This window comes from Puma concolor, chromosome C2 (assembly GCF_028749965.1).
Source record: "Puma concolor isolate L17-30 chromosome C2, mPumCon1.1.hap2, whole genome shotgun sequence".
In the NCBI taxonomy this organism is placed as follows: domain Eukaryota; kingdom Metazoa; phylum Chordata; class Mammalia; order Carnivora; family Felidae; genus Puma; species Puma concolor.
Genome location: NC_141675.1, coordinates 36,242,057 through 36,254,153, shown reverse-complemented (window position 1 = coordinate 36,254,153; position 12,097 = coordinate 36,242,057). Strand labels below are relative to the sequence as shown.

Genomic DNA, 12,097 nt, shown 5'->3' with positions numbered 1-12,097 from the left:
AAGATTCAGTAAGGATATGGCTGATGGTACCAGGAATGTGCCTCTGATCAAGAGGGAAGTGGGTTCTTAGGAACTAAGCAGCAGGGGCATGTTATCCATGACCGCATGTCTGGGTTCCCTTCCAGCCCATCCTCCTCTGAACTTCTACCCCAAGACCCAGTGCCCAGGTCCTCTGACTTTTAGTGTCAGGAATCCTTCTATGAGGAGATTCTGCACCACGTGTAGGTGTAAATGACCGATAGAGTGCCAACTAATTTCTCCCAAAAAAGTTGTAGACCTTTACAGAGTTTAAGCCATGAATCAAAAACCTAAATCAATAATCAGCAGACCTCAGGCTTCTGAGAGGTGGGGGAAAAGGGAATTGGTGGAGATTGGCACATTTGCAGGCCTTAGAGATGCCAAGGCCAACACAGATTATGTCTGTAGAGAATGCTGCAGGTTTGTTTTTGGGTTTTGCTTCCTACATTTAGTATCCTCCACAATGAGTTACTGCCCTTCCAAGAAAAGCCATTCATTCTCTGTCCAATTTTATGTTTGGATTGTGATGCTGCATGCCCTGGTCCCGTTACATATGGAGCAGCACTGCAGTAATCTGGCAGTGTCCTTAGATGACCCAACTCCCCTGTATAGGCCCTGGTGGCTCCACAGCATAGAGGCTGTGTGGGGGCCAGTTCTCCTGGCGATGTAAGGACACTGCTACGGTTTAATCATTTCCCCTAAAATATGGCCCTTCAGGGGGCTGCTTATCTATGGGACTCTGGAAGGCAGCCTCCCTAGGGATAGGTGACCTCACTGTAGCCTCTCTTGGACTGTGTCTCTCTCAGGATGAAAGGGGTCAGACCAGCAGGAGGAGGCTCCTGCCCCATGGGAGGAGTGGAGTTGGTACTAGGCTTAAGGTTCCTTGAAATCACTGATTCAAGGGACTATGGACTAGAGTCTAGAGGGCCCTGGAGGCTTCATGGGGGAAGTCTCCTTTAGCCCCCTGGCTTCTACACTTGTGATTGAGTCTCTCATCCTGTTAGTCCTCCTTTCCCAGTGCCGTGGAAGCCACTGTTATGCTCTATATCAGTAGTTTTCAAACCTTAGTGTGCATCAGGATCAGAGAGCCTTAAAACATAAACAGCTGGGCTCTACCCTGGTTTGTGGTGTAGTAGCTCTCAGGTGGATCCCAAGATTTTGCATTTCTCATTCATCCTCAGGTGATGCTCTAGTCCAGGGATGCACCTTGAGGACCTCTGCTCTACAGTGTCCTGTGGCCCCTTATCTGGTCCTGAAAGGTTAGGTCCTTCTTTCCTCCTCAGCTCTGACTTTAGGCCTCAGGGATACTCCCTCACATCAGGCTTTTCATGCCTTTGGAACTTGGCACATACCAGCCTCTGTACCTGGGTTACTTTCCAGGTATTCATGCTTAAGAATTCATCCTGTTGTTCATACTTAAGAACTTCCTTTGGCCTAGTTTCGAACCTCAGATCAATGGCCACGTGATATCTACCTGATGGGCAGGGTGACTGGCTTTCATCCATACGTGACCTGGGTCAGGTTGGGGCATTGCCTGCTTCCCTAGAGATCTCCTCCTCTCTTGCCTTGGCAGTGTGTGTCAGGGCTCTCAGAATCACACCTACCATCTAACTTAGGATGGAGAACTGCAAAAGCAAGTTACCCACATCCCCCAACTGCAAACTTCTGTCTGCATCTCAACTTCCCAACTGCTCTCAGACAGCCTCCAGCATTGCAAGGGAAGCATGCCAACAGCTCATGAGACCGGGAGACCCTCCTGGGCAGGGCCGTGCCTCATTCATTCACCATTCCCTGTTTCTGGCACAGGGCCTGGCACACCATGGGTGCTCAACAAGGATTTGCTGAACTACACTGAACATAGCTGCAAGCACAGAATCCCATCTGTTCGCTAATGGCATCCAGGGAATGTTTGATTGCTTTCTGGGGTGCTGGTGGAGGTAACTTCTTGTGTCTCTTTGTGTCTTCCTGGGAGAGAGTCAAGTTCGACATCTAGCCCATAGCCCTTATAAAGCCAACACTCCTTTGTAGTTGGTGCCAAATGGAAAACTAGAGCAAGATCTATAAAGTAGGTACAGAATAAATTTATAAAGTAAATAAAGGCAGGGAAATGAAGGTCTGGAGTAGACTTCAAAACTTTGACTGCTCATTTCCTTTGCCTAGAGTAGGGCAGCAGAAAGTGATTACATGAAAATTAAATTGTGCCAAGGGCTTTGGCTTGTCAGCCTCGATAAAAGTCTGATGCAGATAGAGGAACCTATACCATCCATAGCCCTCCAAAGTATTTTGCAGGGGCTTTGGAGATCCCCCAAAGGCCTGAGAATGATTGTACCTAAAAATCATATACTTTTCACTCATAAATTATTTCAAAGAATTAAACTCACTCCCTCAATTTTTTTGTAAAACTGATTTGGTTAATTTCAATGAGAGTATGGTTAAAAAGTCCTCTTTTCTTCCTCTTGCTAATATTGAATCATAGAGCCAAGTAGACTGCTAATTTTGAAATGTGCCGGGTAGGGCTTTCTACTGATTATGTTGCTATTGATTCAGTCAACAGTCTTTAGGATCATTTTTAGAGCAATGGCATGAGCAGGGCTAAAATGGAAATCAGTCTGAGATAATGAACACTCCTGCTTAGAAATCATTATGGGCTGAGTCGTGTAGGGAAGGTGCTGCTCCTGGGAATTGACCCTGAGCTCTAGGGGGTTAGCGCTCAGTGGTCAGTCAGTTCCTGGACCCAGAGCTTGGAGTTCTAGATGAATGATGAATGATTGCCTGTGTTTGAGTCAATTCCACCAGTAACAGGTGTTTTTTTGTTTTTGTTTTGTTTTGTTTTTTGGTTGTTGTCATTTCCTCGCTGGGACATGGACATTTAAAACAGCTTAATTAAGGGCTATGGAGTTGCTGTTCATTTTGGAGGCAAAGGCCCCTGGGTAGTTGAAAGAAGGGTCTAAGACAGCAATTTTCTCTTCCTTGGCAAATGGAGGACTGCTTTTCATGAACGTATGGTAGAGGTGTGTAAGTTAAAGCCCGCAGACCACATCTGGCTGGCTGCTGGGTTTTGTATGGCCCATGGGCTCAGAAGAGTTTTTCAATTTTTAAAAGGTTGAAAGTAAAAAAAAAAAAAAAGTAATAAAATTTCATGATATGTAAAAATATGAATTCAAATGGTCGGCTTTTTTAGTATTCATAAATAATTTTCTTTGGAACATACCATATCCATTGGTTTATGTATTGTCTGTGGCTTGTTTCATGTTATGGTGGAAGAGTTGAATACTTGTAACAGAGACGATATGGCCTTGCAAAGTACAAAATATTTACTATCTGGCTCTTTACAGATAGAGTTTGCCGACATCTGCTGTATGTACAGGCACGGAGGACATTGCTTCCCACCAGGAGCCCTCTCCCTGGAGGGTCCATGTCCACAAGGTACAGCTCTTGTTACCTGCAGAGATGTGTGGTCTAAACTTTGCTTGATAGGATGATGGAGAACATTCAAGAAAGTGGTAATGAACTAAGATCCCACTAAAATCACATTTTTGTTATCTACATAAATTTGGGCCTTGGTCAGACTTAAAGGATTTGATTAACTTACTAGAATATACTTTCAGTATTCTTTAAGACAGGTGACCAACTGGTTGATTCCTTTACTCCATTGAGGCAACTCAGTCTATACTGGCTTTTTCCATTTCAACCTCCTCTTCCTCCCTGTCACCTGAATCACTTGAGAGGTTTTAGCCTATTTTCCAGCTCCAGAGAACAGAATCTGGTCATCCTCTTGGCAAGATAAACAATGGTCTGGTCTGTGGCCAGATTGGTCAGCTGTTCCTCTGGGGTCTGAGCCTGCATCTGCTGCTGCTGCTGTCTAGATGCCAGGCTGCATGGCGTCTGGGCCATCTGGGAGTTCTGGTTCCCTGATACCAGCATATGGAGTCTGGAAAATGCTGGGCTGATTAGTGACATTTTTCACTCGTAATTAGAATATCTGGTAGAGGGCAAGTGACATTACTTGCCACTCACCTGAATACCACCTGATGCTTTTGCTCCTTTTATATAACCATTCCTCTTTGTTCTCATCCATGGTGATGAGTAGGGCATGGGATGTGATAAACATCCGTTGATCTAGCAGCATCAAGTGTCTCACTTGTGGAGCTGACATGCAGTGTGACCTCCTACAATAGGAGCTGATGGAGAGGGTCCTGATGTGTTGTTCTCCTTGTTTCCCTCTGTCAATCTAGTCACAGATGATTGAACTCTGCTACCCTAGCCAAATGCCACTTTGATCTGCTTCTCCCATACCCTCCCTGATGTATGCCCCAAATAGCTCACTCAACCTTGAGTAAGTGATGCAGAAATTGGAGACAGCCACAGGGCATGAGGAACACCTTCCCACCCCAACCAATCCGAACATACTGAGCAAGGTGCTCTTATGAAAACCAGACTTAATGTTTTAAATGGAAATCCAATTAAAAAGAATTCGTTGTGATGAGCACTGGGTGTGGTATGTAAGTGATGAATCACTAAATTCTCCTGAAGCTAATATTACACTAAATGTTAACTACCTAGAATTTATATAAAAACTTGAAACAGTAAAAACAAATTATCTTATGAATAACAAAAGTTAGTTTTAAACCATAAATTTGGCTTTTACTGCCATAATTTTGGGAGAATTCTGTTAGCTCCTAAATGCCCAACTGGAGAATTTTTTAAGGGAATTGGGAGGGCTAAGCAGCGTTACCTATTTTCTCCTTGTAGACGTGCAGACAGCCTGATAGAAAAGGGTTATTTTTTGGTTGGGAGAATTCACAGATGTGTCTATTTCCATTCAATGAATATAAAATTCCAAACTTCTCCCTTCATTTTTCCCTAAGAAGGAAAAAACAAGAGCACTTGTGATTGTGTTCCTCTTCTTCCTGTGACTTCTCTCCCCACTCTGTGTCGGTCTCTTGTATAATTTCTATGCCTATTTGTTTCTCCTTTGCAACTTTTATGTCTCTGAGGGGGAGGAGCTCATCTCAGCTTTATCATTTCCCATCATTGCTGGCTGAGTGCTTAGCACACAGTAGGTCCTCAGCAATGCCTGTTAGCTGCATAAGTATGAATATAAGTAGAAGCAGGGTGGTGGGCACTGGACCAAGAGTGGAAGGTGGGGAGTCTAGTCTCGTCTATGCCTCTGAATGACTCTGAACAAGATGTTCAATCTCTGAACCTCAGTTTACTCTTAAGGGAAATGTTCCTGACAATAGATATCCCAACTCCCTGATATAATTATTGTGAGGCTCAAAGGAGGGAACAGATCTGCAAAAACCACTTTCAGTGGTGGAAAAAGCCACTTAAGGTAGTTTTCTTGAATCAGAATTTTGCAAAGGCCTATCACGGATCCTCACTGGGTGGAAGACACTGATGATGGTCCCCCTTATGCTCTGTTTTGGTGACATGGTGAATCAAATGAACAGATTCTCTTCTTTTGAACCTGAATGCCATTGTGACTAGGGGCCAGCTCTGTGCCTATGCCAGTATGGGATGGGGTAGGGACTGCAGGAGGACGGGGACAGATTGTACATACTGAGGACAAAGCCAAAGAAATTCAAAACAAAGATGGTCTCAGAGCCTCGTGGAAGTCCTAGGATGGCCCTGTTTCTTGCCTGCTATTCTCTTGGTCACAAAAGAGCACAGATGAGTTACTATAGCAACAGTTCTCGTCATGAGGTGTCCACATTAGGATGGAGGTGGAAAAGATTTTCTTATTAAAATAAGAAGAAAGAAAGAAATTAGGTTTTCAGATCTATTTGCCCTCCACCCAAAGTGTTGCTCCTTTTATGAGAATAAAGCAGCGGCTATTACTATCACAGATATGCTTCTAATTCCTAGCATTCAGATCTCCAAACTTTTCATTTTAGATCCAGCACAGTTCATGCTTGTCCTAATACATCCAAGAGGAATGTATTTTTTTAAGAGGAAAAACAGTGTGAGACAGGTGATGAGGTGATGAGGTAACCTCTGGCTCAGGAGACACCATTCACCCCTGTCCCCCAGATCTGTGCCCACCATGACGCCTAGCTGCTCATCTCATCAGCCTTTCCTTCTGGTCCCTGGCTGCAGGCTTGTCATGCTGTTGCCTGGGGCAGTGCCTCTGTGGCGTGCTTCCTGGTTTCTGCATTGTCCTGTGGTGGCAGCCCCCAGCAGGGCACCAAGGCAGGTAGGTTTGCAGATAGCTTTGGCTGGGGTTCAGGCCCTGCTGTGGTCAAGGACCTATTCTTGGTTTTGGACTTTTCATCTAAGCTTTATGTGGCCTCCAAAAGGATAAAGGGGAAAGGTTCTCCAAACTGGGGAGGGTGTATGTATGCATGTGGGTGTGCACGCGCCTATGTGTGAACCTTTCCCTATACATTTAATTTTTGCCTCAACAAGGATTTTCCTTTAAAGTGTTAAGGACTGAGACCTCTTGTGTGTGAAGTCTGACCACCTTGCCTGTGTGAAGCCACCTGAAGAGTCAGGTAAAGAGAACCTGCTGGTCTGTGTGGAAGAGGAGACTGGGTCAGGTACACGCACAGTGAGCTGGAACCCAAGGTCCCTGGCCATGGGGAACCCGGGGGAGGTGAGTGACATAAAGGCTTACTTTCTTCCCTGCAGAGAAAAGCAATGGCATAACTCTGCAGATTGGCTGGCAGGATGCTGGGTGAGCCCAGGGCAGGAAAAGTGAGGGCTACAGGACAAAGTCCACCTTGAAGTCTCCACTAATGACCCTGGGCTTCTTGGAACTACCCTGGGGCTGGGACATAGGGAGTGCCCAAGGCATAACGGGTGGCTTCCAGGACACTGGGGAGGGCCTGCCCAGACCTGTCCTAGAGATCAGAGGCGACATGTGATAGACTTAGGTGTACACTGGGGTGAGGCTTACAAAAGGGACACGTGGGTGGGCGCAGACAGCCGGGCGCTAGTAGGGAAGGGCGGAGTCGTCCCACTCGAGCTGGGCTTGCCTGGCTCCACTCTGCCCATGTCCGCCCCTGCCCATCCCTTCCTCCTCCTCTTCCTCTTCGCTGTCCTCTGAGTCACTGCTGCTGGAGCTCACGTCTTCCTCTACTTCTTCCTCCTCTTCCTCCTCAGTCTCTTCTTCTCCATGCCCTGGTTCTTCATGTTTCTGGATGTCAGGGAGAGAAGGTATATGCTCATCAGGGGCTGAGCAAAAGCTGCTTTGGAACCTAGACGTTTTTTCCTCCACTAAGGGAATATTTTGGGCCCCTTGGATTCCTTTCCCTTCACGCTAAATCCTTGGGCCTGGAGATCTGCCTCCTGGGTGGGCAGTCCTCTGGTGAAAGGGAAATGGGAGGGCTAAGGACAGCGAAGAAATCGCAAATTCTAAGATCTGCACTCAAGGTAAATTGTGTGTTTTAAACACAAGACATTGAAGCCCATCCCTTCCATCATTTAATGAGCCTTTTATGCCAAGGTTTGCTTTCTGGCATTTCTGAAGCCTGTCTCTATGGAACTTTCCAAGCCTTAAGTGTTTGCTTTTCCAGGAGATAATGGCATTTAAGCTTACGGCCTGTTCCCAGGTGAGATTATATTCTCTGGGAGCAGGTCGTCTTTTAAGCCAAGACTCAGGTGTACTGCCCCTCCGAATTACTCCTTTGGGAAGGACCATGGTCCTCATTTTCCATGCCTTCCCTCACCTTCTGAGACTTGTGTCCTCAAACTCAACCCCACTCTTTTCCAGTTCCATTCCCCCTACCCTCCTGGCCAGCTTATCTTAGTTTTGGATTTATGTTTTGAGTTGATGTTTGCTGTTGTGTGATTGTGTCCCCTCCCTGGAGTGGCTTCCCTTCTACTTTGCCCCCTGCCCCCATTCTTCAAGGCCTCTCTCAAGCTAACCTCCTCCAGGAAATCTTTCCTGAATACTTGAGCCTCAATGGATCTCCCTACTCATGCTTCACTGACCATTGGAATCAGCAGGTTAGCCCTCGGTAAGAACACTCTTGCCTGGTACTCAGATTGTTCTAGGCATAGTGGTTTATTTGCCACACCTGAGGCTCAGCTCTCTGAGGGGGAGATGCTGGTGTTCCTACAGTGGTGCACTCAGCATTATACCTACACCGTGTGCTAGAAGAAGCTGAGCTGCACTGGCACTCTGGCTATGAAATTGGAGCATGAGGCCAACTTAGGGGGACGCTGAGGACCAAACTGGGAGAATCTTCATTTCTCAGTGACTTTTCCTGATCTTCCCCTGCCTCTAGCACCCAGGGCCCATGGGCAGACCAAAAGGTACTTTGATATTTGTATGTCCAGAGCTGGGGTCTTAGACCCTCATGGGTGGATGCTGGAGGTTGCTGGCTAACTGAAAGTTATGAATGTTAGGATCTGGTAACCTTGCGTTGAATATTGGCAATGCCATTACCAGCTGTATAAGTTTGAGCACTTTTACTTTCCTCTCAGAGTTGGTTCCCACCTTGGTGAGGATGAGGACCCCTACTTCACAGAGGGCTGTGAAGATTAAATGAGGTGGTATATACAGAGCTCCTTATGCAGTGTCTGGTATAATGGGGCCTCGCTGAATGGCAAGTAGTGATGTTATATTTTTGTTTTAACCTGTTCTGAACCTTTACATGAGCTCTGCAGGCAGTATGGAGCAAAGCCATCTAATTTACACTGTTAATCAAAAATTCAATACTCAGTTTTTAAGTGTTAGTCAGCTCTGAGTTAAATACTATGGGGGAGGCAAGGGATAGACACCACATGGCTGCTTGTCTTAAGAAATGTCTGGTTCTGTTTGTAGGGTGAGAGCAATTCACACGTTTTTAATCAGTGAATGCAGCTGGTAGGAAAGTATGGTCCATGCAGGTTGCGTGGGCTGGAGGTGCTCAGAAAAGGGAAGGGTCAGTGGGGCTGGGCTAGTTGGGGCAGGGCTTCCGGCACAGGAAAGGTGGAGCTGGTGGAGGGGAAGCATCCTGCCCCAAGATCCCAGCCCCTGCACGGGGATCACCTCCATGGGGTTGACTGTGATAGTGAGCGCAGAGTCGTCCCAATCCATCTCCGCCTCCTTGGCAGCCTCAGTCTCCTGGGTGAAGTGCTGGTGGGCGATCCGGACCCGGTACACGCCCATGGCCACGACAAACACCAGCATGCACACGGAGATGATGATGACCACTGTGGCGATGCTTGGGACCACTGGAACAAGGAAGGAATCCACGTGACATGGTGAACGGAAGGACTAGCTCAGTCTTGGGATGGCGTGTGAATGAAACATCCATGTGTAGGTTAAAATCTGCTCTACCATTTCTCAGCTGTAGAACTCTGGACCAGCTCCTTACTCTGTCTGGGCTTTATTTTCTTCATCTATACAATGGGTAATTGTGGGAAGTAAATGAAATAACTGATGTAAATTCTATCTCTGGCTTTCCCCCTCAGACTCTAGGGCAGCGTCCACTGACAGGCAGGTGACTGTGGAATTTCATAAGGATGGAGGGCCCACCAGACAGTAATATAAATGGCAAGACTAGAACAGAAATAAGGGTGGGAGACCCCAATATGGTGTACATATGCATGTGTGTGAGCATATGAAGGGGTTCATGGAAAGCTTCACACAGGATGTGGCTCTGAGGCCTAAAAGACTTGGAAGATTTTACCCTAGTACTCTGTACTAAACTCTGTTATGATATGTTGTGTGTAACTTCTTTCCCTGACTGGCCACTTACTGAGGCTGTGAGTATCTGAGAGGTAGGGCTCCCAGCTTTCCCATTTCTGGGTACCTGTAGCTCCTGCACCATACCTGTTAGTGGGTGGTCTTCAATCACAGTGACCACCTGGTATCCTGAGGTCCTTCCTCCAAGGCCACCTACCTGAACTGCGCTGGATGCTACTCCGGGACTCGGGGTGGTGGACAGACTGTAGGAAGGGAGGCTGCACAATAAGGTGGCTGACGTGCTCCTTGTCTGACATTCTGACCTCATGGAGGATGCTGACCTGGGAAGAGCAGGGAGAGGTGCTGCTGACCAAGAGTGGCAGGTGGGCCCAGACAAATGAGGAACAAGTGGGTGTGAGATTCCCTAATGATAGCAGGGCTCACTCACCTCGAGGTTGAACTCATTGCTAGTATAACGTCCATTGAGTTCTGAGCACTTGATTCTAAACCGTCGGGACTCCAGGGAAGCTGGATGCCAGTTGCGGTAGCGGATGTGATGCAGCACCTGCTCATAGCGGCTCATGGAGCCCACACCTGTGCCAAGAGACCACACCTGTCATAAGAAGGCAGAAGATGGGGGATACAGGCTGTGGCTGCTGAGACTTGTGAATCTCCTGAATTTTGAGATGCTTAAGGGCAATGAGTAGGCACAGAAGTTCTAAGGAGCCAATTAAACTGACCCACGGGATTTCCAAATACATTGGTCTCTGACCAGAATGTTTGGCCTCAGTCTATCAAATGCTGCTATAATATTTGCTGAGATCAAACATTATAAGATAAAGCATGCACCTACTTTCTGTAGATGTTCCCAGGAATGAGATGTGGGCCAGGTCCTCAAGATACTGGAGTAATTCATGGAAGGAGGGGCTATAAGTCCATGCTCTGAGGTCAAGAGTCTCCGCATGACCCCTATTCCACAGGTGCCAGAGTGCCATCACACTCATGACTCTTGCATGAAGGCACTCTGAAAGGAGACCACCAGGTGAAGGGGCCAAGTGTGGCCTTACCATAGATGGAGTAACCTGCGGTGGAGTTAGTGGCATCCAGGTGTCGCTGATGGAGCTCACTGTGGTTGAGCTCTAAGCATTCCTGTCTTGGGTCCAGGTCCCCTCCAAGTACCAAAATGTCACAGAAATCTAGGTTATGGAGCATTTCTTCTAAGACTGCTGATTTGGGGGCTGAGGGAAGACAGACACATGGGAAACACAAGCATGAGGACAACTCAGACAGCAGGCCTTGTATGTCATCTTCCTCCTCTGCGACTACACCCCAGGGTCAGGCTGGGTCAGGGGAAGAGGCTGTGCCATCCCAACCACTGTCTTCACTGCTCAGATGAACGCCCAGGTAGGCCCTGAGGTTGGAGGGCCTGGATTTGTGTGAGAAACTACCTACCTCTCTCTTTCCTCATCTGTAAGGAGAGTGAGGGTCTTGAGAGGATTGAAGATCGTGTCTGGCATCTAGTTAGGTGCTTCATAAGCAAAAGGTAAGTGCCTTTCTACCATGCTTCCCTAGTTTTCCCCATGGCGTCATGGTATATGTGTCTGTGACCCCCCAACAAACCTTGGGTTTTTCAAGGGTAGAGGCACTAGTTTTTTAGGAATGACTCCTCAGTATCTAACCCAGGGGCTCATATGGAGTATATCACTACACATTGTTCAAAGAGAGAAGCATTGTTAATATAATCAAATGGTTAAGTAAACTGGTTAGTTGTCAAGCTTTTGGTCAGTTTAACCATCGTTGCCTGATTTTATGACCACAAATTTCCCAAAGGGATGTCTGAATATTTGAATGCTGGACAGGTTGGCAGTCCTAACTTAAAAATGATTGGGACTTCTGGGGAAGATGGCAGAGTAGGAGGACCCTAAGCTCACTTTGTCCCAGGGACATACCTTGATAACACCACATTAGTGTAAATAACCCAGAAAATAATCTGAAGACTGGCACAACAAACTCCAAAACTAAATGTAGAGAAGAGGCCACATGAAGAGGATAGGAAGGGAAGAGATGTACTCAGGAGCTAAACGTGTCCATGGGAGGGAGGGATGCCATGGGTACAGATAGGGGAAAAACACAGACGCTCATGCCAGGCACCCCAGGGATGGGGAACCTACACAGAGAAGATTAATCCCCATACCATTTGGCTTTGAAAACCAGTTGGGTATAATTTCATGAGTTCTCAAAATTGGTTTAACCCCTAGAACATTAAAAATTAGTGGGTTTGGCTCTGGGGGAGCCAAAGGCCCAGGGTATACTGAAGGGAGATTTGTTTTTATTCTCAAAGTGTGTGCAGAGGGGCAGAGGTCATTGGGAGACTGCTCTAGGAACAAAGGAGCTGGTGGGTACCATTTCCCTCCCCTGCTCCCCAGCCTAGATACACAGACACCTACAGGAACCAGCACAGCA

The 12,097-nt window shown here is 47.0% G+C and overlaps 1 protein-coding gene across 3 annotated transcripts in view; it reads right to left on the bottom strand.

The window, feature by feature from the left end:
- Nucleotides 1–6,481: 6,481 nt before the first annotated feature.
- CLSTN2 (calsyntenin 2) overlaps nucleotides 6,482–12,097 on the bottom strand; it is a 609,330-nt gene continuing 603,714 nt past the window's right edge. For all 3 annotated transcript variants that reach the window (XM_086674405.1, XM_086674406.1, XM_086674407.1), the window contains 5 exons: nucleotides 10,702–10,872; nucleotides 10,083–10,228; nucleotides 9,852–9,975; nucleotides 8,996–9,180; nucleotides 6,482–7,156 (listed from right to left, as the gene is read on the bottom strand). In XM_086674405.1, the coding sequence (XP_086530531.1) occupies nucleotides 6,953–7,156; nucleotides 8,996–9,180; nucleotides 9,852–9,975; nucleotides 10,083–10,228; nucleotides 10,702–10,872 (830 nt within the window). In that variant the 3' untranslated portion in view covers nucleotides 6,482–6,952. The remainder of the gene's footprint in view (nucleotides 7,157–8,995; nucleotides 9,181–9,851; nucleotides 9,976–10,082; nucleotides 10,229–10,701; nucleotides 10,873–12,097) is intronic.